Raw genomic sequence first — 22,372 nt, forward strand, 5'->3', positions numbered from 1 at the left:
TGGGTCTGGTTTTCTGAAAGGACCCCAAGCCTGGGGGAGAGGGCCAACAGGTGACAGGCAGGGAAGAGGGAGTTTCCATAGGGTCTTAAGCAAGGGTAACAGCGGCTCCATCTAGCGAGCTGCCCTCGGTCCTCAGAAGGGCCCTTGGCACAGATACATCTGAATTCTCAGGACAGAGAAGGAGAAGCCCCCAGGAGCTGAGGAAACAGATTCAGGGAAGCCAAGAAACTCCCCCCGCCCCTGGCCCTTTGCTGGTGGCCGCAGCATCAGCTAGTACCAGTCCTGTACCCCTGCCTCTAAAGTCAGTCTCCATCCTCCACACCAGCTGCTGGCAGCGCACCTGGGATTGACGTGCCCCGCTATGGGGGACCCAAACCCCAAGCCCCTCCCTCAGCGCTAACTGGCCTCAGAGTCAAGGTAAAGGTGCCACCACAGGCCCAGTCTCCCTCTGCAGCCACACGGCGGCCCTGAGCAGTGAGGTCCAGAAGCTTCCACACAGGTAGGCAGCCTGCTCCCCACGGCTCCTCTGGTGACTCAGGAGCCCCTAGGCACCTCACCCGCTCCTTTGTCTCTCTGCTTCCTCCTCTGTCTCTCTGCTTCCTCCTCGGCCAAGGGACATGTCCCGCAGCAAAGTCATCAGGAAAATGTGAGGAGAGCAATTCAGTGACTTTCTTTTTAGAGAAACAAGATCCAGTGAGGTCTCTGGGAGGTCCCTGCTCTGGGGACTCTGGCCCCACTTACAGCTTACTTTGAATTCTGCCCTTGATTCTCAGAAACTCGGTTTCAGAAATAGACAAATATTTCCACCTTTAGAGGAATGCCACTCAGTTAAGTCACCCCGCCCCCTGCCACCGTCACTCAGAACAGAACGGGTTCTGGCCAAGTTGGCTTTGTGCAGCTCAACTTGCCCACAACACAGCATAGAAATTCTTGGTCCTCTCCAAAAAGCCAACCTGCCGGGACTTCCCTGGCGCTCCAGTGGTTAGGACTCTGCGCTTCCACTGCAGGGGGCACGGGTTCGATCCCCGGTTGGGGAACTAAGATCCCACATGCCACCACCAAAATAAAAAAAATTTTTAAAAAAGCCAACCTACCCCCAGAGAAAATTTGCCCCCTAGTGGAACGTGGAGGAGAGGAAGGCTACTTGTTCTGAAGTGGTACTGAAATGCTCTGGGGTCTTTTAGGAATAACCGGGCAGTTAGACCCTGAGCATCAGCACACACTTGTGTACGTTCTGGAGAGTTTGCCAAAAGTCAACCCACCCAGCAGCCCGGTCACCACGCCCAACGGCAGGGGCCCCAGGGCTCACAGGTGAAGGGTGCCGCCAGACTGGTACCACCCGCAGCCTTCCCAGGGGATGGAGGGGTCAAGGTCAGAAATGGCAGATCACGAAATGGGATGACAGGTGACTCAGGAACACCCAAAAGTGTACTTGCTCGTGCTGGTGACCCAAGAAATCCACATTCACACAATCATACGTCATTTTCATTTTGCCAGGGACGTGAACGACGTTTTTTAAAGGCACTGAATCAATGAGGGTCTGATGAAAGAGCACGTTCTCGCAACCTCGTTGGAAAACAATTTAGCAATGCATACAAGCAACTTTAAATATTTCTACATCCTTTGAACCTGTAATTTCACTTTCGGAAGTGCAACTTTAGGAGGTAACCAAAAATGAAGACAAGGATTTATGCTAAGATGCTAATTAGGGTGTTAATTATAGTAGAATCATCTGTGTTTTATTACCATTAAAAAATAAAACGAAACAAGCTCCCCACCCCGGCCATTAAAATATCTTTAACATTACTTTAGAGCCATGGAAGTATGACCATAACATAGTTTGCCCACCCAGAATCATCATATGGGGTCACAGCTGGAAGGGCCTGCAGGGGCCAAGGCGAGGTGGGGACTTGCCTGAGGTCACACAGCTCCTTGGGAGCTGACCAGGACAAAAACTAGGCCTCTAGGACAGCGTGGCGCTCCTTGGGAGGGGACGGCAATGGGTTCCAATCACCCTTTGGGGATGATGGCGACGTTCTGGAATTAGGTAGTGGCAATGGCTGGGCTACTCTGTAAATATACTAGAGACGAGTGAAGTTTATACATTAAGGGGAGGAATGCTGCGGTGTGGAATTATATCTCAATTTTATAAAAGAATGTCTCGGCCTTTTTCTTGGCTCCAAGGGTGGAGGCCCAGCGTGGAGAATGTCAAGGACTGGTTTGGTCATTTATTCTGGATGTCGCCACCTCCCCCCGAGTTCCATGGCTCTACCCCCTTTTTTCCCACCTCCACTATATTTTACAATTACCAGAAATCTGTCCAAGCCCTGCCCTGGGTCGCTGTCCTAGGCAGGTCATGCCAACTTCGTCCAGGTTTCCTTCAACAGCCTCCGCTGTGCTTTCCCTGCCTCTCCCAATCTGGCCTCCTCCCGCCCCTCCCTCCCATGGCAGCCATAGGGAGCTCTAAAAACACACATCTTAGCGTGCCATCGCATTGCTTCAACTCAAGAAGTTCAAATATTGACGTTCCAACTCCTCAGCAGAGTTTACAAGGAACACCCCTCCCTGTCGGCCTCCTCTTTCTCCACCCTCTTCCCCTCCTTTGCCCTTCCCGGGCCAGTCTTCTGAAGCTACCTGGATGCTACTCACCCTTTATAACAGCCCAAGCGCCCCCTCCTCAAGGCAAGTCAACCCTAACAAATATTGTACAAGAGAGCGTTGGAGAACACCTCCACCCACAACACGTTGCTTCCTCTGCTGCACACCTGAAACTAACACAACATTGCAAATCAACTGTACCCCAATTTAAAAAAAAAAGGAACTACCATTTAAAAACAAAAATTGTTGCCTCCCGCACTCAGCAAGAACATACTGTATCCGCTATGCACCAGGCGATGTTATGGGAAACAGCGGTGAACGAACAGAACACAGTTGTTGCCCTCAGGGGGCTCACACCAGGACCCTCCCTCCATCATATAAATTATCACGCTGCTAAAGTGCTGGTTTCCTCATCTGGTCACCACTAAACAAACAGATCTCTGAAAATGTATTAATTGAGTTGTCATCAGCTCAAGCAAACATACAGTGCCTCCTAGAAAACACACAGACGCTCAGCAAACCCCGGCTGGCTAGTGGATAAGCGCCTTAGGGTGTGAGGCAAGAAATCAGCCCAGTGGTCCTCAGAGCCACCACGGTCCCCAGCCTTCCCTGCTTCACTCACGTGCCACCGACAGGATCCAGACGTTTGCTTTACTCTGCTGCCTCATCTCCCAGAACGTGAACTTTTCAAATGGGCATTTCTTTTAAAAAAAATCAGTATCCCTTATGTCTACAAAATAGTAGTACTCAATGCAGCTGTAATATCAAGCTTAGTCCATGGCAAGGGGGCCACGCCCTGGGACACCATGCTTTAGAGGGTCCTAATCTGGCCCTCATCTAAGCCACTACCATCCCACAGGGTCAGGAAGCAATGCAAAGGTTTGAGGGTCAAAGGGGAGGTATGCAATCACACTTTGGGTACCAGGAACCTAGCTGCCTCAAGGAATAGGTATTTACCCAAGAGAAATGAAAACTATGTCAATACAGAAAGGTACATGGATATTCATAACAACTTCAATAGTGCAAAACTGGAAACCATCTAAATGTCCTCCAATGGGTGAATAAATTGTGGCTTACCCATAAAATGGAATACTACTCGGCGGTAAAAAAAAAAAAAGACAATTAATATACACACTACAACATCGATAAACCTCAAATAATGATACAGAATGGAAAAACCAAACCAAAAAAATAGAGTACATACTATATCATTCCATTTATATAAAAGTACTAGGACTTCCCTGGTGGTGCAGTGGTTAAGAATCTGCCTGTCAATGCAGGGGACACGGGTTCGAGCCCTGGTCCGGGAAGATCACACATGCCGCGGAGCAACTAAGCCGGTGCACCACAACTACTGGGCCAGCGCTCTAGAGCCCGCGAGCCACAACTACTGAACCCGCATGCCACAACTACTGAAGTCCACACGCCTAGAGCCCGTGCCCCGCAACAAGAGAAGCCACTGCAATGAGAAGCCTGCACACTGCAATGAAGAGAAGCCCCCCGCTCAACACAACTTAGAGAAAGCCCGCAAGCAGCCACAAAGACCCAACGCAGCCAAAAATAAATAAATACATAAATTTATATATATATAAAAAAAGAGTTCTAAAGCACGTGCACACTCTTACAGTGACAGAAAGCAGATCATTGTTGAGGAGGTGACACAAAGAACTTTCGGGGGTAACAGATGTGCTCTATCTTGACTGTGGTGATGGTTTCACTGATGTATATATGTCAAAACTCATCATTTGAAATGTACACTTTAAGAATTTGTTGTACATCATTTACGTCTAAATAAAGCCGTTTAAAAAAAAAAAAGCCTACACTACACTGAGGTACCATTTCTTACCTATCAGGTTCATAAAAACCCCCAAATTTGACAGCATACTTGATTAGAAAGATTGTAGGAAAATGGGGACCCCTTAATTTCATTGCTAGTGGAAATGCAAAATGGTCAGAGAAATCTGACATCCATTAAAATTACAAAGGCAGGGCTTCCCTGGTGGCACAGTGGTTGAGAGTCCGCCTGCCGATGCAGGGGACACGGGTTCATGCCCCGGTCAGGGAGGATCCCACATGCGGCGGAGCGGCTGGACCCGTGAGCCATGGCCGCTGAGCCTGCGCGTCCGGAGCCTGTGCTCCGCGACGGGAGAGGCCACAGCACTGACCCGGGGATCCAACAATTTGCTTCTGAGAATTCATCCTGCAGATACACCTGCACAATTATATGTGCAAGGGAATGATGTTGGAGCAAGATTACACCCTACAGCACTGTTGGTAATAACCCCCTTCCCCATAAAAGTAAATAAGGCAAGCCTCCACTTCTAGGGCTGGTTAATAAACTATGATACCTCCCCCATGTGGAATTCAAGGTAGCTTAAAACCGAGAAGGCTCTCTATGTACTGACGGGAAAAATCTCCCAGGATATATTGTTAAGTGAAAAAGAAGCAAGATGCTAAACATGTGGATTACTACTTTGCATTTGAAAAGGGGAGAAATAAAAATCTATGCTGGAATTTGCCTGTATTTGCATAAAGAAGGACCAGAAATGTATCCAAGCAATTCATACAAGCAGCTTCCTAAGTGGGGGCTGAGGAGGGAGTTGGACCGGGAGAGCATAAGGGAAACTTCTCACGTAGAGTCATTTATATTGTTTTTTATCTCTGATGCATGTGAACGTATTATCTGTTCACAAACAAACAAACAAAAAAACCACACACACACAAAAACAAATACAAAAAACTTTGTTGTAAGTTTTTAAATATAAATTTAGAATCCCTGGCCTTAAGACATACTTCCTAGAAGTACGTTAGGATCCAGTGGGCTAAATAGCTGTGTAAGCGCCATTACGAACACCGGTCCTCAAAGTCGGAAGCCCACCTGCCTCAGGACCACCCAGAGGTCCCTTTAAAATGCAGATTCCCAGGCCCTACCCCAACCGGACCCAATCAGCATCCCTGGAGGTGGTGACCCAGGACCTGTAAATCTTTTACGTTCCCCAGGAGATGGTACAGGTGCTAGAAGAGGAGGCCCACTACTGTGAGATGGACGTGTACCCGGTAGATATTAATTCAGCACACACTCTGAGCCAGGAGCCGCGCACAGAAATACCGTCCCTGTTTCCTTGGGGCATATATTCTACAAGAGACACACAAAGACAAACAAGCAGAGTGTTACACAGTGGTGTGTGGAAGGCAGAGAATTAAAATAGGGTGACCTAGAGGGGCTCGGCTGGCTGGTAGCCCACAGAAGGCCTCTGGAGGGGGTGACATTCCAACTGAGATGGGATGACGACAGGGGGCCCATCCTTCGAAGGTGAGGTGGCAGGTGGCGGGCCTGGGTCAGGAGTTTGGTGCAAAAATACAGAATGAGAAGAAGGTGGTTTGGTTGAAGGCAGGGGAGTGGACGGAAACGGGACAGGTTGGCAGGCGGAGGCCGCCGGGCTCGGTCCTCACTGGGGTCTCAAGTGGAGGGTCAGGAAGGAGGGGCCCAGACCGTTTGCTCGGTGCCTGGGCCCCGGGAGCCTTTGACTGAGGTGGGAAAGACCACGTAAGAGGAGAATGGAAACATATAAGCTGTCGGTTGAGAATGATATTAACTTCGGACATAAAGCCAGTGCCAAAAAAGAACCATTTAAAGCTGCCCCTTAAGCCTCTGAAAATAAGTCTAAGTGGCTGCCATCTATGTAAGGCGTGAAGAGTGCTGTGTGGACAGGACTGGGCTGAGGTCTGGAGAACAGTGGAGCCGTGGCTCCCAGGAGCTGATCCAGGTCTAAAATGGAAGGGGGGACTTCCCTGGCGGTCCAATGGTAGAGAATCCGCCTTCCAATTCAGGGGACGCGGGTTTGATCCCTGGTCAGGGAGCTAAGATCCCACATGCCGCAAGGCAACTAAGCCTGCGCACCACAACTACTGGGCTCGTGCGCCTCAACTAGAGAAGAGAAAACCCGCACACCACAGCTAGAGAGAAGCCCGCTGGCCGCCACAAGACCTGACAGCAGCCAAACAATTAAGAAAATAAATAAATGAAAAGGAGGGGCCTGATACTAAATTTAACCTCCAAAGACTCACTCTGTGAGTTTCACAATGTTGCCTGAGGCTGGCGCTGGCCCTGTGGCCTCAGCACAGAAATCAACACCAGCTCCTTCCCTGCAGGTGGGACTTCCGCTTTGGTGAGAACTGCAGGAGCTGGTTGGGGGCTGTCAAAGCAGAGACTATCCCAGCAGGCTTTGAAGGAGGGGATGAAGGGCAGGGCGGGCGGGAAAGAAGTTAACCCCGCCATCTGCCAGGAAGGGAGAGAAGCAGGGGGACCAGTGAAGGCCTGACACACGTCAGCTATGATCCTGCACAGTGACTTAACTCTGAGAACATCAATGTGCTCATCTAGAACGTGGGGATATTCACCCAGTTCCTGGGACTGTGGTGAAGAGCTCATGAGGAAATAATACAGTGCCTGGTATACAACGGGTAATCAAAGAATGGCCCCTAGCAAAACAGGGACGTGACAACCGGCAGGTGGTGTGGACTCAAGACAGGGAACAATATAACAGAGACTCTAGAGAACATCAAGGGGCAACCCTCAGTGGAGTCATAACTGTCACAGACCTTTATGACCCAGCAGTAAGAGCAGCAAAGTGCATCAAGGTTAGAAACATGGACCCAGCAGATATGGAAATCATCGATACTGTGGGTCCAACAGACATATATCAACTCTATACAGTGAAAACAAGAGACCACACCCATCTCAGGCACCCATGCAACACTTAGAAAAAGCAGCAAAGAAAACTTCAAATTCCCAAAGGTAGAAATAGCACTTATTTTATTCTCTAACAACAAAGCAATGGAATTAGAAGTGAAAAACGAAAACAGAAACAACAAAAAAACTCAACAGTCCAGAAATTTTAAAAAGCATTTAAAAACTTGCAGAACATCTAGAAAAAAATGATAATGGAAATTCCAAAAGTTACATAATACGCCGAGAAAAATCCATTGCCTTGAACATTACAGAATGAAACAAAAAAGAACATAAATGAACGCAGCATGTAACTCAGTTGTTTCACAGAAAAGAGCAGGAAAATAAACCCAAGCAAAGCAAGAGGAAGGAAACTAAGATAAATGCAGAAACGTGAAAATTAGAAATCAGAAAAGGGTAACATTGATTTTAAAAAATTGAGAAAAAAGGCTGCTTCTCTTAAAGAGTGATATAGGTAAAACTGCTGGGTAGCCTAATCAAAGAAAACACACACACACACACAAAATGAGAAATTAGCAGAGACAATTATAAAACTCACAACAATATCGAACTCAATGCAAATAACTTGGAAAAGTTGATGGTAATAGATTATTTTCTAGGAAAATGAAATTTACCAAAATCCATACACCTCTTCTCCCAAAGAGAAAACCGAGAGAATACTGGAAATTCAGCAGGAAGCCCCAATATGTCACAATGACATGTTTTAAACTTTCCAGAAACGGATCATCCCAGTACCATCTAAAGCAGCTGTTCCCAGCTCGGTGTTTTGTGACCACCTAGAGGGGTGGGATAGGGAGGGTGGGAGGGAGACGCAAGGGGGGGGGGATGTGGGGATTTATGTATACATATGACTGATTCACTTTGTTATACAGCAGAAACTAACACCCCACTGTAAAGCAATTATACTCCAATTAAGATGTTAAAAAGAAAAAACTAAAATAAAATAACGCAGCTGTTCTCAATCACGGTGCCAGGACAAGGAGCGGTATCAGCATCGCCTGAGAACTCGCAGAAATGTAGGTTCCCAAGCCTCACGTCAGACCTGCTGCATCAGAAATTCTGGAGGGGGCCCAGGAACCTGTTTCACCAAATCTTCCAGATGACTTGACTCACACACTTTGAGAGCCCCTGTTTGACCATGCCATGCCAAGGGCGGTCTGCCGCAGCCCCAGTATCACTGCGAGCCTGGGAAAATGCAGAATCCCAGGCTCAGCCCAGACACACTGAGTCAGACTCTGCATTTTGTCAAGACCCCCAGGGGACTCGTGTGTGTTTGAGAGGCACTGTCTAGAGCTCTAGCCCAGTGCTGTGCAATAGAAACAGAATTGAACCAGACATGTAATATAAAAATTTCTAGTAGCCTCATTTTAAAAAGTAAAACGACTCAATTAATTTTAATCATATATTTTATGTAAGTAACCCAATATCCCAAATATTATTAGCTTAACAGGTAACCAACATAAAAATATATTGAGATATTCTACATCCTTTTTTTTTTGTACATACAGGTTCTTCAAAATCTGATGGGTATTTTAAACTTCACACATCTCGATTCAAACTAGCCACATCTCAAGTGCTTAGAAGTCCCATGTGGTCAGTTGATGTCATTTTGAACAGTGTAGAGAGAATGGAGGAAGAAGGAAAGCTTCCGAAATTCTTCTTACAAAGCCACCACTTTTCTTACGCTAATATGGCTTTTTAATTGCGTGCTGTCACACAATAGACCAATTTTAATACTGTGGTTAAGAATGAGGACTCTGGCAGAAACTAACACACCATTGTAAAGCAATGATACCCAATAAAGATGTTAAAAAAAAAAAAACAAAGGGTTACATTTCAGGAGACAAAGCTTGAGCTAGAATAAAGGAATGAGATTCACAAAGAAAAAAAAAGCATGAGGACTCTGCAGCCAGACTCCCTGGCCTCTAACCTTAGCTTCACCAGTTATTGTAATCTCTGGGCTGTCACAGAGTAGGCATTCAATAGATGTTAACTATCGCTATGTTATGATAACATTATGATGTTAGTATTATTGATATTCATGATTACTGATGCAAAATCTTACAACATTAGCAAACAGAGGTCAACATCCCAAGTAGGGTTTCTCCTTGGAATGCAAGGATGATTCAATAATTATGATATCTATTAATAAATATACCATATTAAGGTCAAGGGAAAAGAAAGAAACAACATAGGACCAATTCATTATATGCCACAAAAGGAATTTGAAAAAAAATTACAATACTTATTCCAGATAAACTCTTAGTAAAACAGAAACAGATACTTCCTTAGCATGATAATAGCATATTTAAAAACAAGAGCTCAATGATATTTAATGGAGCCACCAAAATTATCCAGATTAAAGGCAGGAACGAGAATACGATGTCCGCTACCATCACTGACGAATTAAACATTTTTCTGGGCTACTACCCTCTGCAATTAAGCAAGAAAACAAAATGAGAGAAAAGCAGGGAAAACTGTCACTTACAGACAATATGATCACATGCCTAAAAACCTTAGAAAATAAGCTGAAAAATCATTAGAAACAACAAGGAAATTCCATAAGTTGTCACGTCATTAAGTTAATGTGAAAAATCCCTATTGACAAACAATAAGCATTTAAAGAAAAGATCTCATTTACAATAGCAACAAAATAAAACCTGTAACACTTGGGAAAAAAATAAGATATTTTGCAGGACCTTCTGAAGAGACCATTAAAGCTTTACCAGAGGAACAAAGAAAAAGAACTAAGTCAATTGAAAGATGAACTGTGCTCATGGAAACACTCAAAGTTTTAAGACTGCTAATCTCCACTAATTTCAGTGCAATCCGAAATGAATCATGAATAGGATCTTTGCAAATCTGTTTGTGCTAAGTAGATACCTCGAAATAAAATTTGTAAATATTGGGTTGGATCGTGAATGTTCGTGTGCGTGTGCATGTGTGTGTGTGTTTCATTTTGTCTTTTTTCACCAGGGAAGGAACCACACAAAATCCTAATAATGGCCACCTATGGGGAGAGCGACTGGTGTGAAAGTGGAACTTTCAATTTTCTTTTTGTACCTTTTTATACCATTTGATTTTTTTTTAATGTGTAAATATATTAGTTTTTTAAAGTGTCAACAATAATTATCTGAGCAATGAATAAAACACAAGTAAGACACCTTTCAAGGTCTGTATTAAAAAATACTATTAAGCTTCCTGTTGGCGCTGGTGGGAGCCACTGAGAGGAAGGGTAGGCACAGATGGACACATGGGTGGATTAGTGAATCTGGTTCAAGGGTCTATTCCCCCTGCACTGCCCCCAGCCCACCCAGCTCTTTCTAGGAACTTCTCTCTGGGCATGTTTCCCCATCTGGAACATGAAGGAGTTCGATTAGATCTCTAAGGACCCGTTCAGCTCGAATATTCCAGGATTCTTTCTTCCGTTCATTCATTCAGCTGGTCTTCTGGAGCTTACAGTCTAGCTGGGAAGACAGACAGTCATCAAACGATCCCACAAGAAAATGTACAAGGCCACCATGGAGGGTGTTATGAAGAAGCGGGCACACTCAGTTGTCCTAGGAGAGGGTCAATCAGCAAGTCTGCAGGCAGGGGGTGTGGGTGAGAGGAGAGTCTGGGGGAGCTGAACAGGATTAGCAGGCGATAACAGGGGCGAGTGGGGCATCGGGAAAGTTAGTCATTCCAGAGAGCAGGAGGTCAGCGCACACACGGCGGGACTACCAAGCAGCCCTGAGGACTCACAGCACAACAGCATAAACAGGCATTCGACTGACATTTCTCCAGTGAATCTAAACTGCGTCAATGCAGGTAACCTCATCCTGATGTTCTTGCAGTGACAGAGAAGAGAAGCTTGGGTCATTTTTTTTTTAATCATATTTTTGCTTCTCTTTAGAATGCCCTTAGAAGAACCGACTTCCTGAGACTTGCATCACTAAGCAGACAGCCACCCTCGGATATGGCATCTTTGATCAGCCAACCCTCAGTCAACTTCACGGAGCCACGTGGCTGAAGAAAGGCCACCAACTATTCCGCAAGCCAGGTAATGCACTCGGGGCAGCTGACGGTCACCAAAGTACCAGAGAAACTCATGAGGTGCCTCTGACAGCCGAAGCACCAGTGAAATGTAGTATTTTAACCAGCACTGCAAAACAGGCTAAGATACTGGGAAGGACTCAAACGTAGAAGAGAAAAAAAAAGGGAGGGAGGGCGCTTTTAAAGGTAAAATCATTTGGTTTCTCAAAAGTTCATTAATTACAGTGCAAATACAGCGTAAATTACCAAAGACAGCATGGGGGGATAAATCAAAAACAAAAGGAAGGCTCCAGTAAGCAAAAGCTGCCTTCCAGCTAAGTGGAAAAACACTCTAGTGCACCGAGTAAATAAATAATAAAAGGATGTGGAAACAATACACCTTGAAAACTCCTGATCCTTCTCTGTTCTCCTGGCCAGTAGCAGTGCTGACAGGTTTATGCTGCCCGGGTTACAGACACAGCTAGGGTTTATTTATCCAATAACACCTGCGTCGTTTTAACTGAAGCTGATCTCTGTATTTTATGAGTGTATCCCATTATTTTACCCCAAGCTCCAGCATTAAGCCCCAAACAAAAGTTATCTGACCCCTAGACTAGATAAATGCTAGAAATAAGAATTTCAGGGTGTCCAGACCACACCGCTTTTCTTCTCCCCCTGAGAGGAAGGCTCTTGGGAATATACACCCACAGGGAAATAATAAAACAATGCACAGTGATTTTCATTCTTCCATACCTCACCCTGTTTAAAAAAAACCAAAAAACTCTTTTAATTCATTCGGGTGTTATCTGTTTCACAATTACAGCCTTAATTTGGCTTACTCACGCATTTTCTTAAACACGAGTAACTTGTGCAACCGATAGCTACGGGACAAAACACAAACGCTTAGTGAAAAAAACAAAGAAACAAAAAAGGAAAGTGGAAGCGATAATAATCCAAGATCACAGGATTTTATTAGAGGTAGAGGGGGCTTTGGTGAATAAGAAAGAGGTTAAGGACTTGCACCAGGGAAGAAAATTGGTAGCAAAGGAAGGTCTAGAAAAATAAAAATGCTGACTAGCTGTCATTTCTGCAGTAGGCCTGAGAGCAATTCACACTTTTCTTTTTTTTTTTAACAATTCACTCCCCTGAAGCCAACACTGCTGCACCTCACCGCGTAGCCTCGTTCTGTGGTGTGTCCGGGCTGCTGAGGAAAGGCATCTCCAGCCCAGGACAGTGGGCTGGCCTCCACGGTATCTGCTAGACCCACCTCCCCAGGGGGCAGAGCAGCCTAAGAAGGGAGCTGATACTTAGGGATCAAGCCACTTTTTCTTGGGTGTTAGTTTTTCATAGAACACTTCCTGGGATTTGCTCATTCTTGATTCAACATGATTTCACTCCCCTTCATTGTTCCCTGAAAGCACAGAGATGATCACTACTGTCCCATTTCATAGATGAGAAAGGTGAAGGTTAGTTTTCTTTCTCGAGGACTGTGAGCTACAAACTGCTTGGTGATTAGGATTTGCCTTGGTGTGGTTAGTGCAACATCCCACATACAGCAAAACGTTACTAACAAAGGATTCTTTTTATTCTTAGGCGATGGGTGGCTGAACAGCAACTGGAACACAGAAAACTTAATTTCTAGCTCATGGCACCAAGCTGCAGATTAGAAACCTCAAAGTCTGATCACTAGAACTCCTCACTATACAATTTCCATAAAAATGCATCAGAGAAGGCAGTAGCATGCATATCACCATTCCACTGAGAAGGTAAAAAGCACATGTCCACAGGCCCTGAAAATAGGAAGCCCTCTATTTAGGGTCAGGCAGTCAAACCCTGGTCTCCCCTGGTCATGCAGATTGGTAGGTGTATGCCTTGGCCCCTGAAGACTCTTTCCTCACCTATCTCACCTGTATTTTTCTTAAAACCAAGTGAAAACACTTGTTAAACAAGTTTCATCTTCACCAAGACAAGGAAGTATTATTATTTAAAATCTACCTAAAAGGTAAATTATGGCAAATCCATATGGTATAACATTACAGTGGACGAGGTAACGGTGAGATCCAAAGAACAAGATATGAAGGGAAAAGCAAGTTACAAAATATGTGTAATATGGGGACTTCCCTGGTGGCACAGTGTTTGAGAATCCGCCTGCCAATGCAGGGGACGTGGGTTCTAACCCTGGTCCGGGAATATCCCACATGCCGTGGAGCAACTAAGCCCGTGCGCCACAACTACTGAGCCTGCGCGCCTAGAGCCCGTGTTCCGCTGCAATGACAAGCCCACGCACCACAATTAAGAGTAGCCCCTGCTCATCACAACTAGAGGAAGCCCGTGCGCAGCAACAAAGCCCCAACGTGGCCAAAAATAAATAAATAAATTTATTTTAAAAAAATATGTGTAACATGAAGTCACCTTTATTAACATATGTATGCATAAATAATACTTATGTATAGAAAAAGCTAGACGTACATACTGCAAATAAAACAAATATAGCATATCCAGTTATCTCCGGATGGCATATTTACAAGTGATTTGTATCATATGATTTGTATTTTCTTTTTTATGCTTTTCTATGATCTATAAATATTTTCCAATGTTTATGTACCAGATTTGTAATAATTTTTTTAAATAAATGATTTGAAGACTAAAATATCCTCATACACTTTTGGTGGGAGTACACATAGGAACAACTTCATGCAGGGGTAATATGGACATATCTGTAGATGTTTACACGCAAATACTCCTTGATGCAGCATTTCAACTTTTAATTATCCCACTCCTACATGGGCACAAAGAAGTACAAAAAAGGACAGTCATTACAGCATCGTTTGTAATAGCAAAAGACTAGAAAACTTAAATGTCCATCAATAAGAATATTCAAATAAATTAGGTAACATTTATTCAAGGTAATGCAGCCAGTTTAAAAAAAATGCAGGGGCTTCCCTGGTGGCGCAGTGGTTAAGAATCTGTCTGCCAATGCAGGGGACACGGGTTCAAGCCCTGGTCCGGGAAGATCCCATATGCCGCAAAGCAACTAAGTCCGTGCGCTACAACTACCGAGCCTGCGCTCTACAGCCCGCGAGCCACAACTACTGAAGCCCGCGTGCCTAGAGCCCATGCTCTGCAACAAGAGAAGCCACCACAATGAGAAGCCCACGCACCGCAACAAAGAGTAGCCCCCACTCGTTGCAACTAGAGAAAGCCCGCGTGCAGCAACGAAGATCCAACACAGCCAAATAAATTAAATGTTTTTTTTAAAAGATTAAAAAATTAAAAATAAAATAAAAAAAAATTTTAAATGCTATTATGGACTGACATGAAACTATCTCTAAGAAATGTGATTAAGGGGAAAAAGCAAGGTGCAGAATATATGCTATCATTTGTATAAAATTATTTTTAAGAATATGTTCATATTTATTTGTACATGTACAGGCTGTCTCTGGAAGGCTCTCCTAAAAATTATAATAACATTGCCTTAAAAGAGGAAAAATGAGGGGACAGGAAACTGAAAAATAGGTGAGAAGAGAACAATTTTCACTGGATAACTTGCTTTCCTTTGTACTTGAATTTTTTTACTACGTGCATATGTTCCTACAAAAACAAAACCAAACAAAAAACTTAAAAAGCCTTGTGGGGAAAACTGCACCAACTGTTTTTCTAAGTGTTTTAGTACCTTATGCCGTAGCCCTCTTCATTTTGAAGGCAGCCCCCTAAAAAAAACTCTATCTCAGCAAACAAAACTACGCAAGGGACCCCACGTGCAGCCATGGACCTGGCACCCTCACGGAGACCTGCCCTGTCTCTTCCTGTGACTTCCAGGACCGGGTTTAGGCAAGTATGGCCTCAGCCACAGCAAGAGCACTGTGTCCTGTGACAACAATGGCAAATTCTCACTTGTATGTAGTAAATAAGAAATATTTTACCTCTCAGCAAAGATATCGACTTTCCCCAACTCATCAGAGAGGCCAACAAGGGAATCCAAGGTCCCCACCTAGAAAGATGGGAGAGAAGTTAGATGCTCAGGCTTTGTAGCTGGTGGGGGGCACGGGGTTTCAACTATAGCGCAGGGAATTCTTCTGTCTTGACTCAGTTGGTCAATGGTGAAACCGGAAACTGAGAAGAGCTCTCAAGGGAAACCAGTGGATTTGGGATGATGATGATTATTACTATCATTATTTTTTTGGCCAACAGGATAAACTGTCATTTCTGCCACAGAAAGGAGTGACTGTGTCGTGGTCTACCCTCAGCTTATTTTCATCTAAGAATGGCAGTCTGCTCTTCCGGGGATTAATCACCACAGCCAAGGAAGCAATGAGACAGAAAGCACGTCAAGGAAGTTATCATTTCTGAAAGCCTTTCTTCTCCAAGGCAGTCCAGCCGATCCCTATCTCTGGTCCTCTGTGCTGTTATTAACAATGATCTTTCTGGGGCAAGGGCAGCTTTTCCTCCCACTCCCTCCATGAAAGTCCTTTTCCTTACAGATTACTTAGGACGAGCTGTTTCTTGTGGAAATTATTACTGTGTCCAAAATTGTATTTAAAGGTCTACTCACAGAACCAGAAGGAAAAAGTCTGTTATCACATCATCAACCACCCGTCAGATGCTGAAAAGTAATCAGGGAACTATGAAGTCTGGATATTCCTAGCAAGTGTTGTTTCTTTTCAGACAACTTAATTTTAAGCAACTTTTGGCAGAAGTCATGTCTTCTTTTCATCTTTGTACCCTCGGGCCTGGCACAGCACTTCCCACGTAGTAAGCAATGAGAGGATGCTTAATTTACTAACCTTCACAGTGTCTGACCCTGGACAAACAATGGCAGGCTTGAAAAATCAGCAAGATGTGGGTTCAGAATCCAGTGTTGCCACTTACCAGCTCCACAACCCCGGTCTCCTTTCTCAGCCCATCCTGATCTATAAAGTGGGAGTTGTGAAGATTCAGGAAGATGCGCTTAAACAGCCTGGCCCCCAGCATACCGCTCCATAAACACTAACAAATGTAGGAGCTCATTAACAACTATGCAGAAAAGCCCAGAGGGGCAAACCGAGGTTTGAAAAAGGATTACGCGGCAGTTTACTAGAAGAGCCACCTCTGGGCGTTTAGCACCATCCCTCCAGAATCCGTGACACAGTTGTAGGGCAGAAAGACTGCCTTAGGCGTCTTCCCCTAGGAGGAAGCGTGGCCAGAAGTCCACTCTTTTGGAAGTAAGAAGATTGCACATTATCTTCCTCCTCTTCCATGTTTGTTTCATTTTAAAATCTCTTTCTGGGACTTCCCTGGTGCTCCAGTGGCTAAGACTCCGCATTCCCAATGCAGTGGGCCTGGGTTCGATCCCTGATCAGGGAACTAGATCCCACATGCCACAGCTAAGAGTCTGCATGTCACAACTATGAGTTCGCATGCTGCAACTAAAGATCCCACGTGCTGCAACTAAGATCCGGCGCAGCCACATAAATATTTCAAAAGTAAATAAATAAAATAAAATCTCTTTCTGCCATCTGCCCAGTTGTCACTAAGTCTCCTTCCTTCTCCCTCCACCAGAACCAGAGGGATGTCCTGCTCCCAGTTCAACAACACAATCAAGGATGAACCTCTTAGGCTTCCCTGGTGGCGCAGTGGTTAAGAATCCACCTGCCAATGCAGGGGACACTGCTTCTAGCCGTGGTCCAGGAAGATCCCACATGCCACGGAGCAACTAAGCCCATGTACCACAACTGCTGAGCCTGCGCTCTAGAGCCCGTGAGCCACAACTACCGAAGCCTGTGTGCCTAGAGCCTGTGCTCCGCAACAAGAGAAGCCACTGCAATGAGAAGCCCGAGCACTGCAATGAAGAGTAGCCCCCACTCGCCGCAACTAAAGAAAGCCCGCGTGCAGCAACAAAGACCCAACGCAGCCAAAAAATAATTAATTAATTATTTTTTAAAAAAACGATGAACCTCTCCTGGGATGGCGCAGTGGTTAAGCATCTATCTGCCTGCCAGTGCAGGAGACACGGGTTCGACGATCCCTGGTCTGCAAAGATCCCACATGCTGCGGAGCAACTAAGCCCTCAAGCCACAACTACTGAGCCCACGCGCCGCAACTACGGAAGCCCACGCACCTACAGCCCGTGCTCCGCAACAAGAGAAGCCACCGCAATGAGAAGCCCGTGCACCGCGATGAAGAGTAGCCCCCGCTCGCTGCAGCCAAAAATTAAAAAAAAGGTTGAACCTCTCCAAGCCTGCACATTTAAAGTATATTGTTGGTCTTCTTAGATGTTGAAGATAAAACAGGAAGAATCTGAGAACTCAATGAGGACCCAAGTGTGTTTAAGACACTCTTTCCACTTTTTGAAGACACTGCTAGCCGCACCCTTGTCTCCCTCTCATTCTGTCCTGTAGCTCTAAGTCCATAAGCATCACAGTTAATTTGGGGCTATTCGTGAAGTCCCATCCAGACCAGTCCCCCCGTACAGCTTCACAGCCAGGCTGATCCTCAGCATTGGCGCCATTGTCCTGTTGTTTTCTCCTTGGCTTTCCAGAAGACACCCACACCACCCCAGCCCATCACCTCCTTCCTCCTCCTGGGGTATTTTACCTTAAAATCAGGAATCGTGAATTTGGTGTTATAAGACAGGTTTGACTTGGAGGTTACTGTATTCATCCTCTCCAGCGCTTGTAAATTTTCCTTATCTCCAGGGGCAGAAATTAACCAAAATTCCGACATGTTTCCAGTCTTCTTTTATCCAGTTACTGACCAGAACCACAGCAACATACACAAACAGAAACAGGAGAGAAATGTCAAATACCTCTACCTGTTCACCACTCCCTTCCCTCTGAATTAATCCTCTCCACTCTTCCCATTTCCCGTTCGTTCCCCGCTTTGACCTTCCAGTTCAGATTCTACAGTTCCAAGGACAGCCATCTGCCCAAAGCTTATCTCCACTTGGAAAGCCCTCAGGTCTTTGTAAAGACTGCCAAAGACACTCCTTCCCAGGTTGGTTCTGACTGGTTTTGAGGAGAGAAGGAGGGGGAGTGTGATTCCTGTCCCTCCTACTTCAGCGAAAAACCCATTCCTGGCATCATAAAATGGGGGCCACTAAGCTGGACTTGGGCACCTTCTGGACTATTTCTCTCCCTTCCACGCTGCATCTCCAGGGATGTAGGATTGGGGAGTTAAAGGGGTGGTGAGGCAGGAACCAGACAAGGAGGCGCTTCCACAATGGGCAGGCTGGGCAAACCCAGATCTTAACTGACCAACCTTGAGATTGGAGCTAGCTTCACAACGACTTCAGAAGAACCCCTTTCTTTATAAAATAAGGAGGGGAGAGGGAAGGTAAGGGGGCTATTAGAGTCGTTTTTCCACAGGACTAGGTGTCTACTCTGCAGAGGTGGGTAACGCGCTGGGTCCGGCTGGGAGTTTCTGTCCAGCGTCTAAAGTCGATTAGCTCTGCTCATTCAAACGTGTACACACCCACACCTTTCTCCCCTCGGCCTGTTTCCTCCCTTCCAACGTCTCCGGGTGGCTACGAACAAACCAGGATAATAGCCAGAGACCCATCGTGCAAGCTCTTCTTGTTGGCCCCCGTCTCACCCCCTCCAAGACAATCTGAGCCCCTCCCAACACTGAGCACGCCGAACGCAGCTCCTTTCGCACTTGACCGCTGATGGCCTGGGGACAAACTGGCCCTGCGCAGAACCTGGGGAGATGCCACCTGCCCGGCCCCTAGGAGGGCGCAGCAGAGACGCCGGTTCCCCGGTTCCCACGGAGAAGGCTCGGCCCTGGACGGCGCCCCTGGGCCGAGGCAAAGCGGGGACGAAAGCGACGCGGGCGGCTCGAGCTGGGCCCCCGGTTGCGACGCGCGACCTCTCCCCACGCCGCCTCGGGCCCCCGACCCGCCGCGCGTCCTTACCGGGAGCCCGCGGGCCTCGCGGGCTGGGGGCGGACTGGCGCCGGGCCGGAGCGCACGGCCGGCTCCGGAGAAGCAGCGGCTTCTGCGCGACGCCCCGCCCCGAGCTTTTATCCGAGCCGGAGGCGGCCGCCCCGCTGGACATTTGCATACCGGGCCGCCCGCCTCCAGCCGCCGCCGGGCAGGGGGCGCCCGCCGGGCCCCTGCGGCCGCTGTGCCACGCGAGAGGCAGGGGATCCAGCCCTTCGCGACTTGGCCAAGATCCCCGAGCCCCGAGCGGCTGGGCTGGGTCCCGGCGGGATTCTGGGGAGCATCGGACGGGGTCCCCAACCCCATGACGGAGCAGAGCGGACGACCGAGAGAAGCAGGGTAGGCGAAGCACTCGGCACCCGGACACCGCCGCCTCGAGTCTCTCCACCTCCACCCCATCCCCGGACAGTGACAGGGAACAGGGTCTCAAGGGGAACCACCGAGAGACAGAACTGACCTGTGGAAAGTGACGCAACAGGTTCACATAGGTTTTGGAACACACACCTGGGCAGAGGAATAATCTTCCTGTTGACGTGGGCGTGAGCTTGCCCTTGGTTGCCAAGGAAACTCTCCACTGCAGGATACGCCCACCTCACCTCACCTCCTTCCTAATCGCCTTGACTTACTATCTAGCACCACGGCGTGAGTTTATGATCCGTGCTGTTTGGAAGAGAGGGAAACCCCGGAAATTATCATGTGAGTATTTTAAAAACAAAAACAAAAAAACAAACCTCTAAGAATTCATTTTCTCTGGAGTCAAGGAGGAAACTTTAGTGCATCCTTCTCCGTGGATGGTATTTTCAGTGATTTCTGGGAAAGATTAAAATCTCAGAATTATTCTTCAGGGGGCAGGGGGTGTTGAAGAAGTTTTGGTTGCTACCCTGAGAATGGGGTCCCCCTTACTGTATGAAAGTAGCCAGATGGGCAACCTATTATCAGGAATGCTTTTAGATCTTTGGAAAGAGGTGTAAGGTGCCCTGTGCTGGGATGGGAGGCCCCAGATGCAGGACAGAAAGGTGACTTTTAAGGTCACAGCAGGATCGCACTGCAGTCCTACTGTGGATTTGGGATTGGCAGATTGGAACTCCCTGCACCTGCATTCTGCCTCATCACACTTGGGCCACTCAAGTGCATTAGTCAGTCCTTGCAATATCTTCCTGAGGGAGGACACCTGAAACCGAGGGATGAGGAAATCCTTTGTGTACAGGAAGGTTAAGTGGCAATTCCAGGGAAGGAGCGGTCCGGTCAGACATTGACGTGGGGTCTCCAATTTTGGACTTTATCTGGGAATGCCATTCTTTCCAGCCAGGGAAAACGGAATCCTAGCGCCGGGAGCAGACCTCTTTTATGAACAAGTGTAGCGATGCCCACAGATGTTGCTTGAATTGTCAGGTGTCATGCAACTGATAAATGGCAGAGCTATGAGTGGAACTCAGGCCTCTGATCCAAATCCTGTGTCCTTCCCACTGCTCCCAGCAAGCCTGCAGGCCTGGGTCCTAACTCTAAGAACCGGTGCTTTCCATTTCAGTGCACGTTTTTCTAGCCTTCCTTGTTCAGAGACCTGGCTTCCCAGAGACTGGGCAACAACTTTCCCCAACTTTGCTTATGAAACCTCTTCTTTCTGTAAATATGGTTTCCTCCAACAAGCTTTTTTCATGAAATAAGAGTCCAACACAAAATAACTCCTGGCCATCTGATTAAGAAAAGAATAAGAACTATAGTGTTCCTTGTCTTGCTTAAAAATCTACAATCTTTCTGGTCTTTTCACATCTTAAGTTTCTTCTTAAGTATTGGAATTTACAGTAGTTGATATCTACCGCTTTAGGGGTAGATATCAGCTATTCTACCCTTAAGTCTGCTTGACTTTTTTTCAAATAACTTCTTTTTTTCCCACTTATAAGTAATTCTACACATCTTATAAAAATTTGCAGAACATAGAAAAGCATAAAGAAGAAAGTAAAAATCACCTGTACTTCCACGATCTGAAAATAACCACTGTTAACATTCAAATTCCCTTTGTTATTTTTTAATGTATATTCATATGTACAAATATGGACTTCTGGCATGACTGTACACGCTATACATAAAGTTTGGCATCCTCCTATGGTTTGTGTTTTGTTTGTTTTTTTCTTTTTTTTTTTGGCTGCATTGAGTCTGTTGCTGCACGCGGGCTTTTGCTAGTTGCGGCGAGCGGGGGCTACTCTTCATTGCGTGGGCTTCTCATTAAGGTGGATTCTCTTGTTACGGGGCATGGGCTCTAGGCACACGGGCTTCAGTGGTTGTGGCGTGCGGGCTCAGTAGTTGTGGCTCGCGGGCTCTAGAGCGCAGGCTCAGTAGTTGTGGTGCACGGGCTTAGCTGCTCTGTGGCATGTGGGATCTTCCTGGACCAGGGCTCGAACCCGTGTCTCCTGCATTGGCAGGCGGATTCTTAACCACTGCACCACCAGGGAAGCCCCTGGATTGCTTTTTAAAGATCAAAAAAAATTATCATTCTATATTATCAGTAAAGGATAACCCAATGTCATCAGCAATTTGCCACAGCTCAGAACTTGAGTCAGAAACATTGATTTCAAAGGCAAATAAAGAGATCTTGTTGGACAACTTACACCTTGAAGAAAAAAAAGAGAGAGGGAGAGACAAAAACAACACTGTCTTGCCCCAGGGCTTTTTGACTTGCAGTTTTCAAAGAGAGTATATGTACTTACCAGTTTTGAACTGATGTGTTATTCTCTTTATTTCCCTATAAAGTGAGACCAATTTTTAAAACAAAGAAAGAAGGAGACATCAACCAAAAGTTGTGGAGCTCGATCCTTTAGGCTATTAGGAGAATATAAAGCAGCATTCCCAACCCAAATAGAACAAAAATGGTTCCCTTCCATGTATCGGCCTGAAGCAGCCTTTAAGGCCCATATTCAGTGTCTCCACCCCTCCCAGAGTCTCTGAAAGAGGCAGCTAAGTTTAAGTGCCTTGACCACCACTTATAAAATACCCCCAGGTTATGAAAAACACGTTCATGGACACAATCCTGAAAGAACCCAGGTCAGAAAGAATGCTATTTCTTCCTGGAAATAAAGGCTGAGGAGGAAATGCCATCA

The 22,372-nt window shown here is 46.2% G+C and overlaps 1 protein-coding gene across 5 annotated transcripts in view; it reads right to left on the bottom strand.

Moving 5' to 3' along the window:
* ATP6V1C2 (ATPase H+ transporting V1 subunit C2) overlaps nucleotides 1–19,327 on the bottom strand; it is a 54,712-nt gene extending 35,385 nt beyond the window's left edge. For 3 of the 5 annotated variants that reach the window (XM_070046831.1, XM_030844591.3, XM_030844589.3), the window contains exons 1-3: nucleotides 19,251–19,327; nucleotides 17,936–18,090; nucleotides 15,286–15,353 (exon numbers count right to left, since the gene is read on the bottom strand). In XM_070046831.1, the coding sequence (XP_069902932.1) occupies nucleotides 15,286–15,353; nucleotides 17,936–18,064 (197 nt within the window). In that variant the 5' untranslated portion in view covers nucleotides 18,065–18,090; nucleotides 19,251–19,327. Of the gene's footprint in view, nucleotides 1–557; nucleotides 628–15,285; nucleotides 15,354–15,914; nucleotides 15,966–16,146; nucleotides 16,236–17,935; nucleotides 18,091–19,250 lie in introns of those variants that run through there. The other 2 variants (XM_070046833.1, XM_070046832.1) reach the window with 2 other exon arrangements.
* Between the last annotated feature and the right edge of the window lie 3,045 nt (nucleotides 19,328–22,372).

This window comes from Globicephala melas, chromosome 12 (genome assembly GCF_963455315.2).
Source record: "Globicephala melas chromosome 12, mGloMel1.2, whole genome shotgun sequence".
Taxonomy (NCBI): domain Eukaryota; kingdom Metazoa; phylum Chordata; class Mammalia; order Artiodactyla; family Delphinidae; genus Globicephala; species Globicephala melas.